Source organism: Setaria viridis, chromosome 5, assembly GCF_005286985.2.
Source record: "Setaria viridis chromosome 5, Setaria_viridis_v4.0, whole genome shotgun sequence".
Lineage (NCBI taxonomy): Eukaryota > Viridiplantae > Streptophyta > Magnoliopsida > Poales > Poaceae > Setaria > Setaria viridis.
Window position 1 is genome coordinate 11,119,967 of NC_048267.2, and position 27,495 is coordinate 11,147,461.

Genomic DNA, 27,495 nt, shown 5'->3' on the forward strand with positions numbered 1-27,495 from the left:
TAAGCACCTACTTCCTTACACAAGGGCCATTGCAAAGGCCCCGCTCGATGATGTTCCGCAATACAGCTGGGGTTTAGCTGTATTGGCGGCGACCTACAGGGGCCTTTGCACGGGCTGCTGCAAGGTAGACTCGATGGAGTCCATCTTTGTTGGCTACTCGCTGCTGCTTCAGCTGTGGTCGTACGAGCGCTTCCCGATCGGGAGGCCACGGATTGACATGGCCCCCCTACCCGGAGCTGCCTTTCAACCACGACGACGTCGACAGACCCATGATGGGGTCGTTGTGGTGCTTGAGGAAGGTACGATAGTTCACCTACAATTACTATATTCATATGATGCATGCTTTCATGTTTCGATTTGTTAACCTTGTCGTGAATTTATTTGTTCTAGGGATCGTGGGTTGGGGTGTAGATGAAGAAGTTGTACCCTAACTTTGTCAGTCAGTTCGACGCTCTTGTCAACACCGACATGAGGTGGTGACCCTACACCGTAGACGAGGTGCACGCTTGTGCTCCGCATGGCCTCTCTTCGTTGTACCATCAGGACATGGAGTACTGGAGGACGACGAGGCCACTGGTCTAGGACATCCACGTCGAGGATTACACGGTGCACTGTGTGATGAGCCAGTTTGGCCGGTACCAGCACTCCCCTCTCCCTGTTACTCACATCGTCCCGGCCGCCATTCACAGGTACACCCATCCTTTCATTCTCCTTGTAATAAAGATTTTTCGCTGCTCTAACCCGCTCCATGATGGTTATGTTAGAGCTACCCGTCAGGATGGTGGTGGGCCTGGGGCCCAGTGGGGTCTGAGGATGGTTCCGTGGATCGAGATGTGGGCAGCCGCTTCGGAGGAGGTTGTGGACGAGGACCGTCCGCACGAGGACGACGCTTTCGCAGCATACATTCGGTGGTTCTTGCTGAGGACCAGGACGCGGGTCACGTACGTTCCAAGGCAGCCACTGATGGAGACCGCACCTGTGATGCAGACGTACCTGCGTTCGAGGGACGTCAACTTCGACGTCGCGGTAAGCTTCTGCATCAATTGTTACTCAAACTGCATGCTGTGGTGTGCCTAACTTGAACTCTTTCCTTGCCAAAAGTATGACGTTATTGCAGAGGTAGAGACGACGATGAGGTACGACGTCGAGCACTGCAACCTCATGAGTATGAGGGACCACGAGATGTTGTATAGGAGGGCCTTGGGCATCTGCAGTAGGTTCCTGAGGGCCATCAGCTGCCGTGATAGTCGCGCGGACGTCGTGCTTCCACCACGGGCTGCCTAACCCTGTTCGTCCTCTCCAGCTCCTACTCATTAGCTCGGTACGTCTTCTTAGCCACACGTTCATCCACCGCACCCCCGGCCCCTGTACTGCACCACAGGCACATGCACCCTCCCCCCGGCCGTCGTTTGTCCCACCGGTACCAACACTGTGTTGGTATGCCCCCCAGCACGTCCATTGTTCCGTAGTACATGACCCTGATAGGTACATGTTCGTTAGTTCCTCATTTTCCTTTCACGAAATGTTGTCCAATTTCTCGTACTAACTTATAATTTTGTAACACAGCCTTGCAGATGTACGAAGCTTACAGTGGAACGGGGTTGTCTTCAGCTTCACCGGGCACAGAGCTACGCCACTACGGTGCGTCATGAATGTATGTTTTGTATTCCATTTTACATACGCAATGAAACTTACAATACTATTTTCTTGGTTCTATAACAGGGTTCACAGACCATGGAGGGGCTACACCGGACTCCGTCGAGGAGGGACAGAGGTCGAGCGTCCATCAATGGGTGAACGATCTTTTGAGATCCAACGCTGACGTGCTCGGGCCTTCTCAGTTGGGTGACGCCCCGGTGCCTCTTACACAAGGCGCAACCCAAGACTTTGCGACACCACCTGTGGCCGCACCAGGACAGGACGTCCACCTCGCGAGGTTGCCCCATCGGAGCCCTTCACGTACGACCAATACCAGACCGGAGCAGCGCAGCGGGCAGCGAGGTGTGGTCACGGTCGCGGTGAGCCTCGTTTCAAGCGTGGACACATTTAGTGTGTAGGATTTCCTTTCTTTTTTAGGCTGGTGCAGGCTATCATGTGTACGATTCTGTAGCGTACTTTATGTAGGCTGGTGCAGGTTACGATGCTATCTAGTGTGTGCTGTGTACGTTTCGATGCTTGCAACACCAAAGCGTAAACGATGCTGACGCTCCTTGAATTGGTACAGTGTAGAGTACTCCGTAGACTTTTTACTATGACAGCGTACGTGCTCGCCCTCTCTTCTATCCTCTCTACAAAGCAATGGTGAGCGTGCTAAAGATAGGTCCATAGGAATCCGCCGTACCCTACCTCACTTCACCTAGGTCGGGTCCCGCCTATCCCAACTAGGCCGGTGCAGAGACTTTAATATCTAAGCCGGTGCAGGCTATGATGTCCATACATGTCCTTTTCCATTGAAATTATGGATATGGTCCATGGACTATCTTAGTAGCGTTCTACATATGAGACGTTAAGCCAACATTCAAACGCACTACTAACACCACCCAACCCGAATCCACCATTTGCAGTGAGGTTGCGTCTCCCTCCTAGAAATGTCGTCGTGGAGGCAAGAGCGAAATGGGGTTCCACCATGGAATGAGCGCCCCAAATGCCACTGCAGCTTCCGTACGTGGTTGCAGGTATGCAAGGATAACAGACCCAGGGGTGTAGGTTCTTCAAGTGTCCCGACATTGACAATAATTTCGTGGTCAGTCCATCCATTCATAAACTTCACATACGTTTTGTACATGTATCGATTCCTTTAACTACTAACGAATGAACATGTAGGCATGCACATTCATGGAATGGATCGACGCTAGGCCTATAGGGGGGAGCCCCTTTGGCCAGTGCAGCTGGAGACCAAAGCCCAATACTATGGAAGGATGGAAGTAGCTTGAGACGCGGCATGTGCTGCTTAGCTCGAGGAAGAACGGCGCGTCCGCCAACGACAAATTCGTCTGAAGGGCAAGGAGGATCAACTACGGAGATGATGCAACGAGTTAGGTGCGCGAGAGGCAGCACTCAAATGGCAGGAGGAAGAGTTCGAAGCTCGTCAGGCGCAGCTCCTCCAGGAAGAAGAACGATAGAAGAAGATGAAGCAGCAGGAGACAGAATATTCCTCCAAAACATCGAGCAAGGGGAAACTTCCCCGTTTCACCCGGTAAACCGTTACTTGTCCTCTACCGATTTACATTACCCAAGGCATTCTATCCTAATGAAGGTGTTTTTTTAGATTTGTCATGTTGGGTGCCTCGGATGCCATTGTACTATTACTTGTATTGTTGCTCGTACTGTTATAACATTTTGTCTCCTTTCATCGAGTACTCAGATTCCACACTATTCCAATTACACTACTCAAACAATGGTTTCCATTGTTGACGTGACACCTCATTGAAAAGCCTACACTCTACACTATTGACATGAACCCTCATTGAAAAGCCTACACTCTACACTGTTGACGTGAACCCTCACTGAAAAGGCTACACTGTAGACTGCAAGGACCCTGAATGTGAAGCCTTCTCAGGCGGATAGAACTCCACACTTACACCTACGTTCATGCACCTGCAAAGGCTATATGTACCATTTCTCAGGATGATTGAACATGACGGCGTACTGAGCACATGGGGGCGTAGTGCATCTTCATCTCAGCACTCCTTATATTGAACCCCCTCTATCCCAAATCCTTCCACGTCACTGAGCATGAGTAACACTCCTATACCCTTCGACGCCACTAAGCATAGGTAAGAACTATGGCATCCGCAAGAGGGAGAGGTCGTGGGAGGAGGGGAAGAGGAGGGGGTGCTCTTATTCCAACCATCACTTGGCCAGGTTCTTTTGGCCCAACGGAGTACGAGGCACCCCTCGACGAGTTTCCTCTGGAGGACAGGGCTAACTACGCCCTTCCAAACTGCCTTAGGCTTTATGACGACCGCCAGCATACGTGGCCAATGTGTCACCATGGCGTGGCTTGTGTCGTCCAGCTCTATAATGGCTACGGTGATGGAAGTCGCCCTTTCTTTCGATGCCCGTATGGGTTGGTGAGTAAAGTTATTACTTCATTACTCTTCCTAAGTTTCTCATCCTTCAAACTAACATCACGTTCAGAGCTATCTCGATGAAGGTAACTGTCGCTACGCCAAGTGGGTCGATCCACCACTTCCCGAGCCAACCTAGAAGTACATACACTACCTGAAGTGCAAGATCTTTGACCTGGAGCGTAAGGTCGAGGATGTTCAGTCCGAAGTTGCTGCGAATCCTTGGGCGGTTGGCATCGCAAGTACCTTGATTTGCACCGATCCATGGTGCAAGTGCCCCTACCACCACAATAAGGATCGCCCCCCGTCTCCGCTATCCTCCAAGGGTGCTGGCTACTATGGAGCTGGGCCGTCGCAGTCCTCGCAGAGCCAGTTCTACTAGGAAGTAGACATGGCTCTTTCCCCGACTATTTCAATTACCTAAGGCATGCTAGGTTTAGCAACGGTACTGGTTTAGGATAGCATCCGTGCCGCACATGCCACTGCAATGTATAATTAGTTGTTCACCCTAGAGTTGTTGTTGTTCGTATGTTTCGCAGGAATTTCATTTGCATCCGTTATAATCTCGCTGCAAATAGCTATGTATCTAATGGCCTACCTCTCTCAAATTACGAAGTTACATATTGCAATGGAACTACATATTTCACTTTTAAAAATATCATACAAAATACACGAAAAATAACTAAGTAAAATTAAAACAGAGTTATAGCCGTTTGAACTGGCTATAACATCCAAAACCCGGCCGGCTAAACCTGGCTAAATCAAAACCTAGGAGAGTGCCACCACTTCAAACGGTGGTAGGTGCCTACCGCCATACGAAATGGCGGTAGGTGGCCTACCGTCGTTTCAAGTGGCGAAATGAGCCTGGTGACCGCGGCAGCCGTCTTGCCACCAAACCAACCAGCGGAAATGAACCTACTGCCGTTTCGTACGGTGGCATAGGTCTATTTCTGCAAATTTTTCGTTCGATTATTTATTTATGTAAAATCGTAAAAAAATAAAAAAATAAAAAAATTCATTTATGAACTGACATAGGCATTTCATCGAGCAGGTGATCGAATGCGTACATCGAGCAGGTGATCGAAGCTGTACGCATGCCTACCGTGATGATTTTGACCCATTTTCATTCCTCAACAGCTGAAATAGAACCCCCCGAAGCCACTCCTCACTTCTGTACAATGGAGAGCAACCTACTGCGCTGATGGAACAATCTCCGACAAACACAACTTAAAATGCAACGAGATTAACGAGATAGCAAGTTGCGGCAAGTCGATAGACTGAGAGCGGATGCCCAAAACCAGGCCACGAAATCCCTAATCGGCAATCGATCAAACAACTCACCTGCTCGGCGCCAGGCCCGGCCCGGGGGCTGTACGCTGTAGCCTGCGGGGCCATTGCACACCTCAAACTAATCCCGGCGACGATCAGCACCAGTCGCCTCGCGGAGTGAATCGCGACCATCCTAGCCAAACGCCGACCCTCGCCGCCTCCCGTCGCCACCGGCACCGTTTTTTTTTTTTTTTAGCACACCGGCCCCGGTTGGTGGTCGGAGAACAACAGAGAGAGTTGTTGGGCCTACTTGACCCTCGTCGTGGCGTCGTGCCGCCAACGATGTGGATGTTGGCCCAAGAGAACTACAATACAGAGAGAGTTGGGCCTAGTTAACTCACGGTTCGAGGCCCAAACTGAGTGGGCCGGGCACACATACGCGGCCTTTAATTCTCGCGATATGCACACACTCTTCTCGAGCTCGATTCGTCGTCGCCTTCCACTTGTCTCACGGCCTGTCGCCATCCCATCCTTCTCACATCTCCGCCACCAGCCCACCTCCCCCTCCGCGCCGCCGGTGACGACCCCGTCGAGCCACTCCGCAGCAGACGCCGGCGACCATGTACCGCGCCGTCTCGGGCCTCCGTGCCCTCAAGGTTAGCCGCAGCCCGCCTGGAACCCTACCCCTACCCCTACCCCTACCCCACCTCCTTCCATTTCCGGTAGATCTGGGCGCGCTCCGCGCCGCGATTCGCCCGATCCGCAACGCCGCCGCTTGTGGTCGCGTTGCGAGGCGGTGGATCCTTATTGGGAACCTGTCGGTCGGGCGAACACGCGCGGACTTGATGCGTGAGCGTAGGGGTTGAGGGGCATTTCTGGCGCTGCAAGCGACGATCGTGTGTTTGAATGTTTGCCCTGTCCTGTTGAGTTGGGAACGTGTTGCTTTGAGATGTGATGATGGGTGGTCTGTAGATTGTTCTGAATGTGGGGAACTAGTGGAATCTGTGCTTCTGTGGCCGTTTGCAAAGGCATCAAAACTCCTGTAGAATGAGTTCAGATAGGTCTGGCTGATTGTTATTACCTTGTTGCAAAATCATGTAAGATGTGTTTTTTTTTGGCGTGCGGAAACCATAGGGATATGCTAGTATGCTATTTGTTTGATCCCTGAATTAGTGTTAATGTATAGACATGACACTCTTTAAATCCATCCCAGACTCTGTTCCATTTTAATGCTTGGTTCCTGATTTACAGTGGCCTTTTCTTATGTATTTAGGATGCCTCAAGTGAACTAAGCCTAGTTATGTCTCTTGTGGGTCATTCTTTATCTGTATTTTCCTTGAGTCCTGACTGAAAAATGATGTAATCTTCTCAAGCCATGGTGTTTACTTCTCATGACCTCATGCTAATGCTGTATCTGTACAGTACATGTGCTTGAAACTCTCTTGAAGTCTTGATGTTTTATATTAGTTAACACTTAACAGGCAGTGTGTTGATGAGTGTTTCATCCAATCATCCATTAGCACTGATGATACTTTGGGTTTTAAAGATAGTAGAACCACATTACACGATGGGATAGTCTTTGTATGTGAGGATCCAATGTATTAAACTTCATCATTCCCTATACGAGAATTTTTCTCTGCAGTACTGACTTTTACTACAATAATTGGCAAAACAAAGATATAGCCTGATTTTCTTGGGGTGTTCATTTGAATTTAAAGCGGTCACATGAGCGTTAGGCCTTTCAAAACTGAAATGTAATCTTGATTGTTTCCTTTTGATTGCAGAGGCACAGGGCAGATGCTCAAATGATGAATATTGCAATTAGGTCTGCCAGCACAAGTGTTGCACAGAGCTCATCAGGTGGCTTCTGGACTTGGTTGACTGGTGCACGCTCAAATGCATTACCTCCTCCAGATTTTGAACTTCCAGGAGTGACTATTCCTCCTCCGCTACCTAATCTCGTGGAGCCTGGCAAGACAAAAATCACAACACTTTCCAATGGTGTAAAAATAGCCTCCGAGACATCTGCAGTATGTGCTCTTTATTTTTATATATGGCTACTCGTTTCATCCATGTCATTGTGGGCAGCTGGTGATGATAGGTTGCTTTTTATTTCCTCTGCAGGGACCATCTTGTTCTGTTGGAGTTTATGTTGATTGTGGTTCTGTTTATGAAGCACCTGAAACAACAGGTGCCAGTCAGCTGTTGAAGACACTGGCCTTTTCAACCACTACCAACAGGAGTGAATTGCGTGTTGTGCGTGAAATTGAGGCAATAGGTGGCAGTGCCAAGGCATCTGCTAGTCGTGAGATGATGAGCTACACTTATGGAGCCCTGAAGACATACATGCCTGAAATGGTTGAGGTGCTTATTGATTGTGTACGCAACCCTGCTTTTCTTGATTGGGAAGTCAAGGAACAGGTATTCCATCTTATATCATCCCCTTCCACATCTGCCATCTAGATTAATGGATTATGTTCTCAGCTGACTTGTTTACTTTACAGATTTTGAAACTCAAGGCAGAGCTTGCAAAAGCCTCAAGTAACCCTGAAAAATTGCTTTTGGAGGCCCTTCATTCTACTGGCTATTCTGGTGCTTTGGCAAACCCTCTGATTGCGCCAGAATCTTCAATTAGCAGATTGAATACAGATGTCCTAGAACAGTTCATAGCTGTGAGTTTCATCTCCAAATTTTGTTTGGTATTCTATACGTCCAAGTATCCTTATTGACAAGCTATCTGTACATTTCATTGCATGGTATCAGGAGAACTACACTGCTCCCCGAATTGTTCTAGCCGCATCAGGTGTTGATCATGATGAATTGGTATCTATTGCTGAACCACTCCTGTCTGACATTCCCAGTGTTGCTGGAACCACAAGGCCAAAATCTACCTATGTTGGTGGAGAATATAGACGAACTGCAGATTCATCGGTAGGCATTATGATTTTGTCCACTCAAGCCATTTATGGAACCTCTTTCATCATCTAGATTCTTCTGTTCTTACTTTGGTTTTTTCTTGCAAAATAGAACACAGATGTTGCTTTGGCATTTGAGGTCCCTAGTGGTTGGCTCAAAGAAAAAGATTTTGTCACTGTATCAGTTCTTCAGGTACCGAATTGTTCAGAGATTCATGATTTTTCTGAACAAGACACTTTGATTTGAATTTTTTCTAGTTTTCTGGTTTGATTCACCAAGGGTTCTGCAATTTTTTAGACACTTCTGGGTGGTGGTGGCACCTTTTCTTGGGGAAGGCAGGGAAAGGGATTGCATTCGCGTCTAAGTAAGTATAACATATGTTTATGTTTTCATCCTTTAGGATGCATGCCAGATACCATATACATTTTGAGTAATTATAGGTCTTTGGAGAGGTTAATTGGTTGTAAACATTACTTTTACGAGACTGAAGTATTGAATCTATTCATTCTCTGACTGGATGATATTTCAAGTGGGATTTGTCCAAGGACGTACTAGATTGAAACCTCCAACCATGGGTTTGGTTATTCTTTATCAATATATTATAGGGCAAAGCAACCTAAATTGTTAAATATGTAGTTCCACTTCTGCTTTATTTAATAATTACTATTCAATCATGCAGTAACTATCCAAGATTGTTACTATGATGCCAAGAATTGTAAAGTAATCCCATGAATCCAAAGAGTCAGGATCTATCTATATTTGGCTTGCCTTCTATATAGTTAGTGGGATCATATTAGTGCCTGAATTTGATGCATGCTTTGTGGCTCGTGCAGATCATCTTGTTAATGAATTTGACCAAATCAAGTCAATCTCTGCTTTCAAGGATGTTCACAGTAACACTGGCATCTTCGGAATTCATACATCTACTGTAAGTATTATATTCACTTGCATAAGCTAATTAGTTAGTCATGCATAATGTGGCTGTTTTATGTAACTATCATGCTGTTGATGGAATAGTCAATTGGATATTGGTATCTATAGATTATGTTTTTCTATTCAATAACTCAAAACCATCCTCAAGTTATTAGCTGACATTGGAGGAGTTAAAACCGTTGTTACAGAAAGAAACATGAGTGTTCCATAGCTTGTATTTTAAGTACAGTTCATGATGAAAGTGTTGTCATAATCAGGATGCATCATTTGTTCCTAAAGCTATTGACCTGGCAGCCAGAGAGCTCATTTCCCTTGCAACTCCTGGACAAGGTATCCTAACTATCCAATCTCGGCTCCTATTTGTAGATTACTTGCTTGCCTGAAACTTCAATTTTTTTTCTTGTTGCAGTTGAGCAAAGCCAACTGGATCGTGCTAAAGCATCAGCTAAATCTGCAATATTAGCGAACCTGGAATCGAAGGTGTGTATGAATGTTATATATTCCTTCAACTGCACTGATGATTCACTTTAAATATCTAATAATTGAAACTTGGGCATCACTAACACTCTAATAATTGAAACTTACAGGCATCACTAACAGAAGACATGGGGCGCCAATTACTGGCATTTGGTGAAAGGTACGTGTTGTAACTGTTATAGTGCTGTGATAAAACCATAAAGTTGCACCAGTTACCTATGACTCTATTTCCTTCAAGGTCGCAACAGAATGCTGTTACGATATAGCTTCAGAGAAAGAGCATAAACCAAACGATTGGCTCTAATATTTTAGAAACTAAGTTCAGGGACGTTCAGAATTTCGGATGTACTGTGCAATTTTTATCTTGAAGCTGGCCTTCTTGTAGGATTAACTAGTATGTGCTAACTATAAGTTTAGCACAAACTACAATTCTAAAACTATATCAGATACCATAGAGCACTTAAGGGTTACTCTTAGATGGTGTTTGGTTGGCTCAAATGTAACGTAATCTGATTACTGAAGGTAATGAATCCCATTACATATGTTTGGTTGTGGTGGTTTGTAATCAATTGACAGTGGAATCGAATCCCTTACCTAAATAATATCTATACAAGCTTGTTATCCCTCCTCCACCGTAATCAGATACAACACCCACACCGTAATCTGATTATGTTACCAGAGTGCAACCAAACAAAGAGGGTAATCACCCATTGCGTCGCCAAATACACTGTAATCTGATTCACTATGCGTTTACGTGACCTTAGCACGAACCAAACACTATCTTAATTTTGATGTGGCTCTTAATGGGGAAGGTGATCGGACATTGCCCATTGACCCTACTTGGTTTATATTAGTGAGTAGAGGAAAGCAGGTGTTTGCACATGGTCGATCTTTTTGCATTCAATCCTGCAGTATAAGGGTACTAGCTGAAATTACGTAGACTATTGGGAAAATGATTCCTTGCAAGACCTGTAATGAGTTATCCTAGAGAGCATGGTCATAAACTTGTAATGCAGTTGAGAAGACAATAAACTCCACTTACATAATCAGTTAAGTTTGTGCAAATTATTATGCGTAGTCAGTGAAAAATAAACCGAATCATTATGCTTTCCTATTATGATATCTCTGTATCATACTTTCACAGGTCCACCTAATCTTGGCTTCATAAAAACCTTGCAGGAAACCTGTTGAGCACCTTCTCAAAGCTGTTGATGGTGTTACTCTGAAAGACGTAACAGCAGTTGCTGAAAAAATCATCTCATCACCATTAACAATGGCATCCCATGGAAACGGTGAGTGCATTTCCTTATAACTAAGTCACCTTTAGATAGTGCAATATCAACTGCAGTTTTCTGATTCTGCGGCTTTCATTGTGCAGTTCTGAATATGCCAACTTATGAGTCCGTCAGTGGCAAGTTCAGCTCGAAATGAATACGTGGGCCTTCTTTTTCTCTGCCTGCTGGACAAGTTTAACAGCCCATATGTTTCACGCCTAGGCCATCATTCTTGGTCAAAGTTTCATCAGAAAAAATAAGGAACCTCAGTACAATTTTGTTCGTTGAAAACTTTGCTCACTTTTCAATTACTCTTTCACTCCCCCTTTCCTTTGCGGAAACATTCATCCACTTGAGTTGGTGGTTCTTGCTGGTGATAGGCCAGTCATGTGTTTGTAAATTTAACCGATACCGGGGCACTTCTTTCATTTACAAGGCCCAAAGAGTGTACAAAATACCTTTCTCTTGTCGTAAAATCTTTGACGAGAATGTTGAAGCGCATGAATAATGATTCTATAGGATGGTGAAATTCTGCACCATTTGTGTTCTAAACAGGTTGTATTGTTCATCGCCTGCCTCGCTCTGTTTGTTTATACGGTGGAAGTTTTCTCAGGTTTCCGGCCAGTCCAAAAGTGCTTGAGCTTCTGAGCACTATATCGACATTGTTTACTCTCGGATTTTCTGTCTTTTAATCGAAGCGATGGGAATTAAGCGCACCAAAGGTTAATCGAATCGATTGAGGTGGTTTCAGTGGTGAGCACTATATCGACATGCTATATGAGAGTGGATATTTTCAGTGGTGAGTTTCACTGGGATTGTGGGGTGGGCCCGAAATAGAGGCTGCTGGTAAAAGTTGGATGAGAATGAGACGGTAAAAGATTCGAAGGGACGGCTGGAACCCACCCTTGACTTGAGGGAGCGGCCACGATCCGGTGGCCCATGGAATTGGAGCCTTCCAGTCTTCCACACACAGATGGCGACACCATTGGCGTGCCTCTTGTTTTCCCGAGTCGCCGTTTTTGACTGGGAGGGAGCGAGCTCGGGACGGCGGGAAGGGGCGGGCGGACGCTGGGAAGCAACGTCGGAGGAAGGAAACGACGCGGTGGTCCTGGCCTGGCTGGCGGATGGCGGATGTGCTGGTCTTCGTTGGCTCCTCGCCTCCAGCTCGGCACGGTGCACTGGTGGTTGGCGCCTGCGTCGACCTCGCCTGCCATTAACTCTAAACTGCCTGCCGGAGAACGGGAGGCGCCGGCGTTTTTCCGCGGCGCCAAGAACACCCCCCCCCCCCCCCCCCCCCCCCCCCCCCCCATGGTTTCACTTTTTTTTCAGGATCGATGCTCGCGATCGCTTCCTGTCCCTCTCTTTGGACGCCAAGGGTCAAGGTATCACAACTTCACGAGCTGATAACTGCTCAAGCTTATCACCGTTCGCTATCCATAAATTGTTTTTACACAATACTTTACGTAAACTGGGTTAACCCCACCTAGATCAATAAGACATATGCTTGGAAATTGGTTAACATGCATTGCAAAAAAAGATAAAACTTTAATCTTTGTGGGGGTGGCAGTTCTTACGTGGGCTATTTGGTGTATACGTAACGATTTGGCGTTTGAGAAAAAAACGTTTCAATTCATTTATGCAGGTCATTTTTAGAGAAGTATATTGGCTGCGATTTTGGTCCTTGTTGCAGCATGAGGACACAAGAGAGACCATCTGTTCGGCAAGCAAAGCACTAGAGACCTTCACTTTGGATATATTCGTCAAGAATGGATGGAGAAGCAATAATAGACTATGCTTTTGAATTATTCATGCTCTATGTGTACTCGTTTCCCTTTTTTTGTGTTCGACTTCTAAGCTGAGGATGATGTAAGAACTTGGTTGCGTGCGGTCGCAGAGGCCGGAAATATTTCCTTTATAAAAAATTAAAAAGTGTAAAAAGAAGTGACTTTTTTTTCAAAAAAATAGTGGGCCCATCACCTAATTCCAGTACCAAAGCAACATCCAACCAACTGAAACCAAGATCACAAAGTTAATTGTGGAGGTAAAGGTGAATCGTTCGTCTTTCTTCATAAGTGAAAGAGATGGATAGGTAATCGACAACCTTCATTGATCATCTCTCAGTCAGTTTATACATGTGCAGGGCACTGTTAGGCATCCTACAATGACGGGCCAACGTGCAGTTAGTTACAGAATGAGAAAGACCAGCGCTAGATCTAAAAACCCTGAAAAATCGGACACTATCCTATTTGTTAGTGCTAACACCCCCCCCCCCTCAGTCAGTGCATCAGCTAATCTGATGCAAAGACTGTTTCTGAATTAATCGAACAGGAAAGTTGGTAAGCCCTTGATCATAATATCTACAAACTGATATTGTGTTGGCACATGTAGAACGCGTAGTTGTCCCAGCGTTGTTCGTTCCCGAATGAAGTGGATGTCCAACTTCACATGCTTAGTCCGTTTGGTGAACTGGATTGTCTGAGAGATAAACGACGGAGATGTTGTCGCAGAAGATGATGCTCGCCTTGTCCACAACGACATGAAGCTCACGAGGAGATTGCATAACCAGCAACACTCAACAGCAGCATTTGCGACGTCACGGTATTCTGCTTTTGTTGAAGAAAGCTAGACGATAGCATGTTGCTTGGAGGACCAAGACACGATGGCATCACCGAGGAAGACGCAGAAACCAGAAGTGGAGCGGCGCGTGTTGAGGCAGCCCGCCCAGTCGGTGTCCGTGTAGGCCGTCAATGCTATCGATGAGGAAGCTCGAAGATGGACGCCATGACGTGTGGTCCCGCGAACGTAACACAAAATGCGCTTGATCATGTTCCAGTGGGCGTCCCGTGGAGCGTGGATGTGCAAGCACGCCTATTGTACTGCATAGGTGAGTTCCGGCCGTGTGAGTGTCAGGTACTTTAATGCGCCTGCGATGCTGCAGTAGAACGTCTTATCTTCCATCGGAACGCCCTACCGTAGCTGAGAGTTTGGCCTTGGTGTCCACCGGGGTTGCAGCCGGCTTGTAGTTGCTCATGCTGGCTCGATCGAGGACATCCTCTGTGTATTGCTACTGGTGTAGGAAGAATCCATCTGCCGTGCATTGAACCTGGATGCTGAGGAAGTAGTGTAGGGGACCTAGATCCTTCATGGTGAAGGCATGTCGCAGGTCGTGGATGATGTTTTGCAGTAGGGCGGAGGTGCACGCCATTAGCACGATGCCGTCGACGTAGAGCAGGAGCCAGGCAGTGTCGTTGCCACTCCGTAGCACGAACAAGGATGTGTCGGAGGCCGTCGTGGCGAAGCCAAGGGAGCGTAGATGCGTCGTGAATCGCTGGTACCATGCTCGTGGAGCTTGATGAAGACCGTCCAACCACTTGGAGAGGAGGCACACGTGATCAGGGTATGAACTGTCGACGAACCCTGTGGGCTACTGACAGTATACCCGTTCCTGGAGCTCGCCATGCAAGAATTCATTCTTCACATCCAATTGGTGAACTGGCCAACCATTTGATGCCGCAAGGGTGAGGACCGTGCGTATGGTGGCCGGTTTGACGACGGGGGAGAATGTCTGGTCAAAGTCGACTCCTGGCCACTGGTTGAATTCACGGAGCACCCAGCGTGCCTTGCGGTGCTCAAGGGAGCCGTCGGCGTGCAGCTTGTTCTTGAACACCCATTTTCTAGTGATGATGTGGGCTTCGCGCGGTCGAGGTACAAGTCGCCATGTGTCAATGCGTAGAAAAGCGTCATATTCCTCCTGCATGGTGTCGCGCTAGGCGTCGTCACGAAGCACCACGCACACCGAGGTAGGCACAGTTGATAGCTCAGCGACGGCAGCGTAGCGTGAGTTGGGTTTGGTGATCCCATCCCGGGCACGTGTAACCATTGGATGGGGCAGCGGAGCTAGTGGTGGCGAAGGAGGTTCCGGTGGTGCAGGGGTAGTAGACGCAACGGTCGCAAACTCTTGCGATGGGGGCGCGGGTGGCGACTGTTGAGGAGATGCAAGTGGTTGCGGAGCTGGTGTGTCGTCATAGACGACCGGCGAGGGAGGTGTTGCAGCTGAAGGCGTTGCCATCACAGAGCGTTGTGGCGAGGTAGAGATGCCTGGCGTCGTGGCCGCCACATAGCCTGGCGGCAAGGTAGCGTTGCCCCGCGTCGGTGACGAGCATCGTGGTGATGGTGGCGTGCGAGACGCCGCCAGGCGGCAAGGTGCTAGCAGCAACTCCACACTTGGAGGTGGCTCCGGCCGTGTCACGGTAGTGGGTGAAGTCCTGGACCTGAAGGGGATGATTTCTTCATTGAAGTAGATATGGCGGGAGACAATTACGCGGTTAATTTTAGGATTGTAACAACGATAGCCTTTGGTGTCCACCGGGTATCCCAGGAAGATGCACGCCGCAGATTGTGGTGAGAGCTTGTGTGGGGCGGTTGCCGCCAAGTTTGGATAGCAAAAACAACCGAACACGCGCAGGTGATCGTAGCTGGGTTGATGCCCATGGAGAAGTGCACACGGAGTGTTGTCGTTGCGTGGCCGGCAGGGGTGAGGGTGTAGGTGGCAGTGCTTAGTGCGTCGGGCCAGAACGTCATGGGCACGTCAGCGTGGAACAGGAGGGCATGAACGCTGTCATTGAGTGTGCGGAGTACATGCTCAGCCTGCCCATTTTGTTGCGACGTATATGGATAAGTGAACCGTAGAATCATCCCATGGGAGGAGAGGAATGATCGCAACGCATGGTTATCAAATTATCTGCCATTATTGGTTTGCAAGCTGGTAATGAACTGACCAAATTGTGTGCGGACGTATGCGTGAAAGCAAATTATGGTGGGAAGAACATCAGACTTGTTACTCAAGGGAAATGTCCAAACATAGTGAGTGCGATCATCAAGTATAACAAGATTAAATTTGTAACCAGAATTGCTAATAACTGGAGACGTCCACACATCACAGTGTAAGAGCTCAAAGGGTCTGCTTGCTACATTATTTGATCTAGCGAATGGAAGTCACACATGTTTGCCAAGCCGACAGACATTACATGAGTGATCATCTAGACGAGAGCAAGAGAAAGGAAAAGATCAAAGTAAACTTGACAAAGAATTGTTGATAAGGTGACTGAGACGGGCATGCCACAACTTGGATGAAGTGGCGATGAGGAGGCTGTGGTGATTGGTGGTGGTGGTGGCGTAGAGGGTACAACTCACCGGTGGAGTCACAGCGGAGGAGCACTGTCCTCGTGCGAAGATCCTTAATGGAGAATCCAAATGCATCAAATTCAACAATGATAAGATTATCATGTGTAAGAGCACGAACATATACAAGATTCTTAATAAGCGAAGGGCAAACAAGAACATTCTTGAGATGTAGGGGAGTAGTGGAGGTGGGGTAAGAAACTGCGCCAGTGTGAGTGACGGCGAGGGGCTCGCCATTGCCAACGATCACATAAGCTGAATCAGGAGGTAAGGGGAGGCACGGGGAAAACTAGGGTGTGTAGCCATGTGTGTGGATGCACCGGTGTCGAGGAACCAGTCACCACTGCCATTGTAGGTGGCGGTGGACAACAACTGGCCATGGAGCTCGATGAAGAGGTTGGCCAGCGCACCAAAGCTGATTTGCTGGGTCTGTCCAGGGGTGGACACCATCATGGCATGCGACGGAGCATCCGGGCGGTTGCCAAGAACGCCGGTGTTGGGGCCACGCCAGTTGGCTGGCGGCATCGGCCAAGCTTGGACAACACCAGTCCAAGGGTTGTACGCCGATCCCCAATTAGCTTGAGGCGGCGCCGTCAGATTTGGCAGTGTGGGGCCAGCGTTGGAGCGGTTCTTGCCGTCAGACTGTTTGTGCCTCTTCTTGAGGTCGTTGCCGCCTTTGGTGAGGGAGAAGGCCGATGGTGTGGTCGTCGTCGAGGAGGGCGGCTTGAAGGGTACCTCGGTGGAGGAGCCCATGGCGACAAAAGCAGTCGCCGTGCTGGAGGAGTTCGAGCCTGTGGCGAGGATGGCGTTGGCGTCTTCCATCTCGTGGGTACGATCCATGCGTCTCTCCTCTTGAAGAAGGTAGGAGTGCACCCACAGGAACGACGGAATCGGGTTCATGGCACCGATGACGTCGAGGGCGTTGTTGAACTTGGAGCTGAGGCCGTGCATGGTGTTGACGACGAGGTCTTGATCGGTGATGGGATGGCTGACATTGGTGAGGTTGTCCGCCAGGCGCTTGAGGCGGCAGCAGTAATCACCGACGGAGCGGTCCCCTTTGTGAAGGCTGTGGAAGTCCTGGAAGGCGTAGACGACTTGCTGTGTGGCGTTGTTGAGGAAGAGACCACGAACGTTGAGCTAGAGAGAGTACACCGTGGTGCGGAGTTGGAACACCATGTCGCGGATCGTCTTGGAGACGGTGAGGTAGATTCAAGACACGATGCAGTGGTTGATCTACGTCCATTCAGCATCGTAGAGGCGAGTTTGGGTGTCAACGTGATCGAAGATGCCGAACTTGCAGAAAGTGAGCTCAAAGAAGGAGCTCCAAGCCGAGTAATTGGAGTCATGGAGGTCCAAAGTCTCCAGCACATGGGAGCGGATGTTGATGAGTTGAACGGTGGAAGCGGCAACAGGCATAGGGGTGGCGACGTGGAAGGGATTGATGTCGTGGTGCACAACAGAGGTACTGGAGGAGGAGGATGAGGGGTTGTGTGCCATTGGAGGGAAGGAGGAGCAGCGGAAGATGCGGATCATAAGTGTTAAGATAATACCATGAAAGAGATGGAGAGGCAATCGAGAATCTTCATTGATCATCTCTCAGTCAGTTTATACATGTGGAGGGCACTGTTGGGCGTCCTACAATAACGGCTAACGTGCAGTCAGTTATAGAATGAGAAAGACCAGCGCTAGATTTAACGACCCTGAAGAACCGGGCGTTATCCTATTTGTTAGTGCTAACAATAAGTTTAGGTTTTTCGGTGTAATTGAGTAGTGCATGCATCTCAATATTAGCATCCTATAAGACACAGTATACATCGCTTCCAAAAAAAAATGTTGATTTCGAAGGACGGCACCAAAATTGATTTAACTATGCTCATAAAAAGAACGTTGCTTTAATTATCGCAAAGTTTCGCTTTTGAGCAACAGTTCATTTGATGGAGCCAACTCGAAGAATGAAAGCTAATCTTTCAGAAGGAAGAATGAAAGCTAAACAATATGCAAGGTGCTACGTCAAAAGGTAGCAATTAGATGTTTTTCTATGTTGCACAAATGCTATTCGATGACTAGGGATAGTTTAAACACAGATTATGCAAGGTGCTACAGGTGGATGTAGTTTTCGCTTCCTTCATCATTAGGTAGTTTATTAGGTAGTTTATGCATATATCAAACCTTAACTGTCACCAATGGATAGAGATCAGACGAAACATATAGGTAAAGGTAGCCATCAAATGTCGTGCTTGGTTTCACCAATGGAGTATTAAGAAGTAGAAGTGTGGGTTTCACCAATGGAGTATTAAGAAGTAGAAGTGTGAAACCTAATGCAACATCACTGCTTAATCATAAATAATGCATGTTACTTCCTCCGTCCCAAATTACTATTCGTTTTAGCTTTTTTAGATACATAGACTTTACTACGTATCTAGATATATGCTATGTCTAGATACGTAGCAAAAGTTATGCACCTAGAAAATTCAAAACGAATAGTATAATTTGGGACGGAGGAAGTACTTTTCAAGTTGGTTTATGCTCCTTCCACTTGATTTGGCGTGTAATTTGATCGCTAACGTACTCTCTCCATCTGATTGGCTCCGGCCGACTCCAGTTGGAATGAGGTAAGCCAGGGAATTGGCAAAGCTTGACTTCGCCTCTAGCTAAAAGCTTAATTTATTTCCTAATAGAAGGATCTTTGGATTAATCCTCTTCGATCTTCTTTCCCTTTTCATAGAGAAATTCTTCTTTGCTCTCTGTTGCCATTGTCATATGTCGTAGTTTTCGTGAATCATGAGCAAACCCTCGGCAAGAAGTGGACGGCAATTAACGCCAAGTTTTTGGAGGTGATGTATAATACAAGTAGTCAATTTCAGATAAGGAGACCATCATGAATGGTCCTTTTTGTGGTATTTTATGACGATCAACTACATGCAGCTGCACATGATTTTTGTGCCGGAATTTTTCATGTAGGAAAACTCACCACAAAAAGCTCATGAAGTTTCTTTATATGAAATGACATAGGTAGGTGTGGTTTAGCCTCGAATATATTCACCTAAAGGTTAACAGCAACACATACATGAACAACACTAACACACAAAGGCGAGCCGGCAAAGTCCTAGCAAGATGGGCTTGGATTTGGTCGGCAAAGAAGAATATTAGTAGTACGTATTAGTGCATAAGCTGCTATTAAACTAGTCATCCCAAACCTAATCTCTGATAGCCGATTGCCGAATATCCAATCAAGTGTCAGGAGCAGCATCAGGGCATCTTCAAGGGAATCCTGCTCCTGCCTGCGCTTGCTGGATGATGACACACCACCCATGGCCGGCGAAAACGAGGGGCAGGCAGCCTATCACCTGGCAAGCGATTAGCTTATCACAAAACCATGTGAGAGCTTATCAGAAGCCCGCTGGTTTTGACCACAGATCAACAAATATTCTATACGTTACTTCTTTTTATAATGTTCTCTGATGCTATGTTATGAGTGGTTGTTACTTTAAAGTTTTATTCTTGATTGCTCAGGACCAAAGAAAAGAAGAAGAAAGTTTTGTTTTTATATTCGTTGGAGGAAGCAAAGAAAGTTTTCATAGAATTTGCAGCAGATGGCCTGGTGGGCGGTTGAGGAAGCCAAGACGGATCGCACATAGTCTCTAGATAAAATCAAAGAAAAAAAGGTCTTTGAGTGCTCGTCGTTTTTTCAAGGGCCTCCATCACATGGAGAGGCGAATGAAGAACATGCGTGGTCGGCCGTGGCTTCTTCCGATGCTGGACGTCATGTGAGCAGTGCAGAGGGCACAAGTCTCCTCTCGTCCGTATACTCTTTGATCGACGTGCATGTAGCAGCCGGAGGTATGCACAGATCGGCTGAAAAATTGAACTGTGGTGATGGATATAATGTCTCGCCCTTTTCACCAGGGGAATATGATTTTACTGGTTGACTGCCCCGGTAATTATATTCAATCTTGAGCTCACATGCAAGAGGAAATTTTGCAACCATAACGAGCAAGAAGATAACTTTTTCCCTGTACTGCTCATGTACTGTTAATAAATGGTAATGTGAGCTTTCAAAAAAAAAAAGAAATGGTAATGTGTGTATGCCTTGGTGCTCAAGAAGGTTGTTCTAGATAGTTGGCCGCGCAGCTAGGCCTTGTTTACTTTCCAATTTGGAAGTGGTAAAATTGGCATTTTGCTATAAATGCGCAACTGTAGCATTTCGTTTGTATTTGTGAATTATTGTCCAAATATTGACTAATTAGACTTAAAAGATTCGTCTCGCAAAGTACAACAAAACTGTGCAATTAGTTTTTTATTTCGTCTACATTTAGTACTCCATGCATGTACCGCAAGTTTGATGTGATGGGGAATCTTCTTTTTGCATAGTGTTAAAGTTGGGAGTTTGGAGGGAAGTAAACAAGGGCATAGCAATCCACAACGTAACCGCGTGGATTGTGGAAGGGGCAACGATACAGTATACGGCAGATCTTAATCAGGGAACCAGAACTAGCAGCAGTAATCACGGTCAAATATGCGTCAAAAACAATGTCCTCAGTATCATCAATCTAGTGCGTGTTCCGCTACAAATTTTTTTTAAAAAGGTGACCCCCATTTTTCCATTTTGGCAGACATTAAGGAACCATCACCACTAGCGGTAGGGTCTCCCAGCGTCTTGGGAACCAGGAGGGGACCTGTTTTTCTAATCCATTATTTTATACACTGATAATTGTTTTCATTATCCTTAGATGTTTGGTTCCTCCCCTAAACTTTAGCCCCGTCATATCGAATGTTTAGATACTATTAAACGTAGACTATTTACAAAACCCATTACATAAATGGAGGCTAAATGGCGAGATGAATCTATTAAACCTAATTAGTCCATGATTAGACGATGTGTTGCTACAGTAAACATTCGCTAATGATGGATTAATTAGGATTAATAGATTCGTCTCGTTGTTTAGCCTCTATACGTGCCATTAGTTTTATAATTAACTTATATTTAGTTCTCCTAATTAGCCTTCGAATATTCGATATGATACGGACTAAACTTTAGCTCGAGAAACCAAACATCTCCTAAATAAGATACAAAGACTGCCTCGGAGTGATTGTATTCGAAGGGAGAAAAAAGAAGTGCATTATGAAGGCCAGGCAGGCAGCCCCGTGACGGCCATGGTCACGCGGCATGCTGCTCAGAGCCAAGCAGCCACGCGTCACCCGGAAAGCAACGGCAATAATCTCTCCTTGTTTAAGCTGAGCCCTACCACAGCCACAGCATGCTTGGCCAATAAAACAGCAGCCTCCAACCAAAAGTTGATGGTGCCAATCTACACGCTGCAAGGTGGCTGGACTTGGGAGGTCGAAATCAGCGAGCGGATGGGCGGTGGAGAGGATTGCAGGTTGAGGGGAAAGAAAAAGGAGAGGATGGAAAGAAATGGCCGGAGTTGGAGTTACAATCACCATGTTCCCGTTCCCTTTGGGTCTTCTCCCAAAACAGTTTTACCGTTGAAGTAAAAGTGGATAAAATTAAAAATAATAATTTCACTCGGACTCATAATTCATTTTAACATCAGCTTGCAAAATAGCTTCACGCTATAGTATCTCATTTTGCGCAAAATAGGTCAAAGCTGATTGGTGGTCGTGGTGATACGGTGTGTCACCGTTTGCCGTCTCCTCCTACAAAATCTAGAATGCTATAGTAGTAATGTGTAATCATCATGCTCTAGAAACTCTTTTTTCTTTCCTGTCAAGAAAAAGAAGAAACTGATTTTCTTCCACAATTAACAGTGTTAATTAAGAAGTAAGGCCTTGTTTACTTTCCAATTTGGGAGTGGCAAAATTGGCATTTTGCCATAAATGCGCAACTGTAGCGTTTCGTTTGTATTTGTGAATTATTGTCCAAATATTGATTAATTAGGCTCAAAAGATTCGTCTCGCAAAGTACAACAAAACTGTGCAATTAGTTTTTAATTTCGTCTATATTTAGTACTCCATGCATGTACCGCAAGTTTAATGTGATGGGAAATCTTCTTTTTGCATAGTGTTAAAGTTGGAATTTCGGAGGGAACTAAACATGGGCTAAAAGCATTGACATTTCTTCTGGCTTGTGATCGCTTGCCTTTGTGATTAGTTGAATCCCGTGCCCCGTCTCCCTCAGCCTCTGCGGAATGATGTTTCTAGGTGACACGACACCTCATGCCAAAGTATTCACTTGGAATGGCACCTGTGTTTGTATAAAATTACGACCCATGCCGCCGTTCTCTTTGACGCCAACAGTCCGTACTGACCGTTTTGCCCTCCTCTTTCCAACTTGGTGGGTGTGCAGGGGTGTGGCTCCCACCGCAGGGGAGCACGCGAGTCAACAGTTTTTCCTCCACGAAGCACAAGCGTTAGCAGCCTTCCCATTTATGCCCCTGGTTTGCGAAATGAAGGGGAAAATGGAGATATGGGAGAGCGTCATGGCACGAATCTTCGAATCCGTGCATGGAAATGGAATGGGACCAGAGAAAAACATGAGCTGACGGCCAGTTCTATTGCCTACTAGGCGCCTAGGCACGACATGCCCATGCTTTTGTACTCGATGAGCCTTGCGAGAGCAAAAGTACCTTAGACCAAACCACATTGACCAAGCAATATCTTTTTCCTTCCCAAGTGAAAGTAATAAAAGCTATATAAAGTTCGAGCACACAGCCGAAATATCTTGCATTGCATAAGCCTTTGATATGTCAAGGTAGGTCGTGAAAACAATTCTCATATTCACATTGACAAGGTTAGTGTTGGAGAAAAAAGTGGCAAGATTATGAAGCTCTAAGTTGGACACATCATTGTAAACATATTTCACAGTGTAAAAGCTGGCCAAAGTACAACTCAATTCAGTCCGATTGCTCATTACCTCGACTATAATGCTTTTTTATCTATACTTGAGCATAATGCGGGTTGGTCTAGGTCGATGAAAACTCGTTTCCTTTTGGACTAAAATCCATGCCCAATTAACCCCATCAGGCCAGACCATCCATCAATTTTTAGTGAAAAAAAATTTAATTATTTTAGATTAGGTTTGGGTTGGATCGATTTTTTTCGAGACAACAAATTAGTTTCAGCACAACGCTCGGCCCAAGCCAAACCATGATTTTTATGCTCAAGTCTAGTTTGATATACTTATTATCTAGCATGGTGTTTAAAATATACAATGCATTTTGGCTAGGTTATCCGTACTAAACCGCACTTAATCATATTTATAACTATATCAATGATTTCTAATTTTTGGCATATAGCTCTTCTACCTATTCTGTTAAAAATATTTCCTGTTTTTTCTACCTATTTTCCCACCCCAGTGCGAGCTATCCCACATTTGCTAGGTCCACATATATTCCTAAAAAAACAACATTACACTTTTTACCGTCATAATAAATCTTATTAATTATTATGTATTGTGTCATGTCATTTCATCTTTCGTATCATCCACTAATCAATCCTAATCCAAATTAAAATAGGAAAGTAAAACTTTTTATAAAAAAGAATTGCACGCCATACTTGTGTTGGGGAATATTCCACTTTCTATAGGCGCTGGAGCATTTCTTCCTCTCCAAACCGTACGGCACGGCACGAAATGGCAGATCCGCAAATAAACGGAAACCGCAGCCCCTGTTCCGAACCCGCGAACCTTCTGTTCGCTCCCCTGCCCCTCTCCGGTCCGCCTCCGTCGCCGTCGTCAAACGCGACGTTTAACGGCGGCGCTGGCCGCTAATCCAGCCCCAAGCCCAATATATAAAGCTCGCGCGGCTTCCCCAGACGCCAAGAACAGCCACAGATTACTCGCAGAAAGGTTTAGATAGCCGCGCGATCGGACTGAAATCCTTTGATCGCAGACCAGGCGGACAAGAACCCTGCTTTGTGTTCACCGACACGGGGCCCCCTGCGATGGAAGCCGTTGGCGTCGCTCCTGCGCCCCTGGCGGCGCCGGTGAAGAAGAAGCTGCTTGACCTGAAGGACCCCTTCCACGGCGGCTCCGCCGCCGCGGCCTCGAACGGCGCGAAGCCGTCCCCGGCGGGGAAGTGGGCGATGAAGAAGAAGCTGGCGGGCGGCGACGCGGGGTACGTCCTCGAGGATGTGCCGCACCTCACGGATTACCTGCCCGAGCTCCCGGTGCGTGCGAGAGTCCCCCATGTTCTTGGTGTCTCACGTTGGGGTCTGTTGGTTTCCTGACGGTTAGTTCCCGGCGTGGACTGTAAAGTTCTTGACTCTTTTCGGTCTGTGCCATTTTTTTTCCTTGGGAAAAATGAGATTTTTGCCTCCTTTTCTTGGCTCCTTTTGGTCTATCTTTGGTTCAGGGCCTGCGGATTCTAGTTTGGATTTGAGCTATCATATATTGGTCTCATACTAAAAGTGATTAGTTCGTCCGAGATGGTGTTTGTAGCATGGGGGGAATCAGCAGCTGAAAGACTGAAACAGTATATGAACTTTTAGCTTTTCATGTTCACTTATTGCTGATTTTTGGTGTTGTCGATCTGCAGACTTTCCCAAATCCCCTCCAAGACAATCCGGCGTATTCGGTCGTCAAGTAAGAATTCTCCTCATTTCGGGCTTCCATTCTACTGCTTCCATCCGAATTTGATTCTTATCCATCCCGACACGGATGTTCCAAAGCTGACCTTTCTTCCCACCACGTGTTCTCTCAGGCAGTATTTCGTCAACCCAGACGACACCGTCACGCAAAAGGTGAGGCTTTCTTTTTTTGCGGCAAACAATGAAGTGAAGACTCCAGGGTGATGTGGCTTGGGGCTAATTGCGTGCATCACTGATTGCAGATTGTTGTTCATAAGACCAGTGCGAGGGGCACTCACTTCCGGCGTGCTGGGCCACGGCAGAGGGTTTATTTCCAGTCTGATGAGGTGAACGCGGCCATTGTCACCTGCGGAGGCCTCTGCCCCGGGCTGAACACGGTGGTCCGTGAGCTTGTTTGCGGGTTGTATGATATGTATGGTGTCACCAGCGTTGTTGGCATAGAGGTGAGGAGCTTTAGAGTGGTCATCTTGTGAAAACATTTTAATTCTTTCTTGTGTGGAAGTTACAATGCCCCTAATTAGTTTTTAGGTGCATCAAACTGCTTTGTTACGATGGTGACAATGTTTACTAGTTAATTTATTCCCTTTTTGAACTGCTTATTTCGTTGATTTAGGTAAGGTTTCAATTATTGACGGTAACAAATATTATAAACATTTCCTGTTGCCACCTAGCCACATGTTGTGTAATATAGTATGAAATTAATACTTACCAATATTTTGATCTGTCTTATTTTATTTTCTGGACTAATTATGTGTGTAATATGTAGGGTGGATACAAGGGTTTTTATTCTAAAAATACTATTCCGTTGACACCGAAATCGGTGAATGACATCCATAAGAGAGGCGGGACTGTCCTTGGAACTTCAAGAGGAGGGCATGATACTTCCAAAATTGTGGATTGTCTTCAGGACCGCGGTATTAATCAGGTTTATATTATTGGAGGTGATGGTACTCAGAAAGGTGCTTCCGTAATTTATGAGGTAATACAGGCATGCAGATGATTCTGTTAATTGCTTGTCAGATGCTGAATGCATTGTGTAACTCCAAAACTTTTGGAACATGATTTCAGGAAGTCCGTAGACGGGGCCTCAAATGTTCTGTTGTTGGTGTCCCGAAGACCATTGATAATGACATTGCGGTACTTTCTTCTTTCTAGTGGCCCTGGATCTTTAAAAAGTAGCGATTCATTGTTCATGCCTGCTTATAACTTGGTATTGAATTGCTTACACAGGTGATTGACAAGTCATTTGGATTTGACACTGCTGTGGAGGAGGCCCAGAGAGCTATCAATGCTGCTCATGTCGAGGCTGAAAGTGCAGAGAATGGCATTGGTGTTGTGAAGCTAATGGGTCGCAACAGTGGTATGTTAATCTTCCTATGCAAACTTGCTGCGACATCTTGTGTCAGTTCCTGCATACTTTGCAGCATTTGATTATAAGTAACTAAGGGGCTTAAATTCTATCGATGCAGGGTTTATTGCAATGTATGCTACTCTAGCCAGTCGCGACGTGGTATGCTCTTATCAGTCTGCTAATTTATCTCATATTCAATATGAGAATAAATATTGAGTCAAATGGCTGACCACTTCATTCTACTTGTTACAGGATTGCTGTTTAATTCCGGAGTCACCCTTCTACCTTGAAGGGAAGGGAGGGCTCCTTGAGTTCATCGAGAGACGGCTCAAGGACAATGGTCACATGGTCATTGTTGTGGCTGAGGGTGCCGGGCAGGATCTCATCGCAAAAAGCATGAATTTCGTGGACACTCAAGATGCTTCTGGAAATAAGCTGCTTCTGGATGTTGGCCTTTGGCTATCCCAGAAGATAAAGGTCAGATTCGTGGTCCAAATTTTCATTTCCTTGTCAATGTGGGGACAGACATGCTCTCTGCCTCATTAACCCAATGTGGAATCAAGCCCATCGTAGAATTGAATGCTGTCTTTGTTTCTGTGTCCTTTTCTCGAGCTGGAACAACATTGGGTGTGTGCCTGGTCTCATTCCGATACTGAATTCCTATCCTTTCTTTGTCATGCAGGATCATTTCAAGAAGAAGCCCAACTTCCCCATAACTCTCAAATACATCGACCCGACTTACATGATCCGTGCCGTCAAATCAAACGCATCCGACAACGTCTACTGCACCCTGCTGGCTCACAGCGCCCTCCATGGCGCCATGGCAGGGTACACCGGCTTCACCGTCGCTCCGGTCAACGGCAGACACGCTTACATCCCGTTCTACGTAAGTCCAGGGCCCTCTGTCCAACTTGAGCCCAGCTCCTGAACACCACTCTATGCAGGTGGCCTGAAACCTGGACCGATCTTTTTTGCAGAGGATCACCGAGAAGCAGAACAAGGTGGTGATCACGGACCGGATGTGGGCGCGGGTGCTGTGCTCGACGAACCAGCCCTGCTTCCTGAGCCACGAGGACGTTGAGAACATGAAGCACGACGACGACCACGAGCATCACCTGCACAACACGCAGCTCCTGGAAGGCGAGAGCTCGCCGGTGAAGAACTCGCCCAAGTGCAATGGGTCGGCACCACCGGCGGTGTGAGGGGGCACAAGAATATTAAGCATATGTAATTATAGATGATCTTTTTTTAACCTTTTCTTCTGATTTTTTTTTTGAGTGCTGGCGTTGTAGAGATACACTACGATAGAATCGAATCTACTGTGAGCATTGCGTAATAATATATGCTTCGCTGTAGTAAGCTCAGTTTTGTTCGTGGAAGGGCTAATTGCTTTGCATCTTGCATGCCTTCCTGGATTAATTTTTTTGTCAGGTAACGGTAAAACATCACAAGTAAATATAACCCGAGCTCCCCACAT

At 46.5% G+C, this 27,495-nt stretch overlaps 2 protein-coding genes across 2 annotated transcripts; both read left to right on the forward strand.

Annotated features, from left to right (window-relative positions):
* The first annotated feature begins 5,822 nt into the window (after positions 1-5,822).
* Positions 5,823-11,491, forward strand: LOC117857817 (mitochondrial-processing peptidase subunit alpha). Its single transcript, XM_034740690.1, has 13 exons — positions 5,823-5,995; positions 7,124-7,369; positions 7,464-7,760; positions 7,844-8,011; positions 8,103-8,270; positions 8,367-8,447; positions 8,553-8,619; positions 9,089-9,183; positions 9,446-9,518; positions 9,598-9,668; positions 9,776-9,825; positions 10,845-10,957; positions 11,044-11,491. The coding sequence occupies exons 1-13, from the start codon at positions 5,960-5,962 to the stop codon at positions 11,094-11,096; spliced, it is 1,518 nt and encodes a 505-aa protein (XP_034596581.1). The 5' UTR covers positions 5,823-5,959; the 3' UTR covers positions 11,097-11,491.
* A 12,398-nt stretch (positions 11,492-23,889) lies between these two features.
* LOC117857531 (ATP-dependent 6-phosphofructokinase 6) lies at positions 23,890-27,397 on the forward strand. Its single transcript, XM_034740243.1, has 11 exons — positions 23,890-24,247; positions 24,616-24,662; positions 24,781-24,820; positions 24,910-25,110; positions 25,434-25,646; positions 25,736-25,804; positions 25,898-26,027; positions 26,137-26,177; positions 26,271-26,495; positions 26,701-26,904; positions 26,996-27,397. Exons 1-11 carry the CDS (start codon positions 24,023-24,025, stop codon positions 27,218-27,220), a joined length of 1,620 nt encoding a protein of 539 aa, XP_034596134.1. The 5' UTR covers positions 23,890-24,022; the 3' UTR covers positions 27,221-27,397.
* The last annotated feature ends 98 nt before the right edge of the window (positions 27,398-27,495 follow it).

What these genes read in the sequence shown, in the direction of transcription:
- LOC117857531 (XM_034740243.1), top strand. Translation starts at nt 24,023, where the DNA reads ATGGAAGCCGTTGGCGTCGCTCCTGCGCCCCTGGCGGCGCCGGTGAAG. An exon ending in ATTACCTGCCCGAGCTCCCG is followed by an intron (nt 24,248 to 24,615) that starts GTGCGTGCGAGA and finishes GTCGATCTGCAG; the next exon opens with ACTTTCCCAAATCCCCTCCA. An exon ending in CCGGCGTATTCGGTCGTCAA is followed by an intron (nt 24,663 to 24,780) that starts GTAAGAATTCTC and finishes GTGTTCTCTCAG; the next exon opens with GCAGTATTTCGTCAACCCAG.
- LOC117857817 (XM_034740690.1), top strand. Translation starts at nt 5,960, where the DNA reads ATGTACCGCGCCGTCTCGGGCCTCCGTGCCCTCAAG. An exon ending in TAGCCTCCGAGACATCTGCA is followed by an intron (nt 7,370 to 7,463) that starts GTATGTGCTCTT and finishes TTTCCTCTGCAG; the next exon opens with GGACCATCTTGTTCTGTTGG. An exon ending in GACGAACTGCAGATTCATCG is followed by an intron (nt 8,271 to 8,366) that starts GTAGGCATTATG and finishes CTTGCAAAATAG; the next exon opens with AACACAGATGTTGCTTTGGC.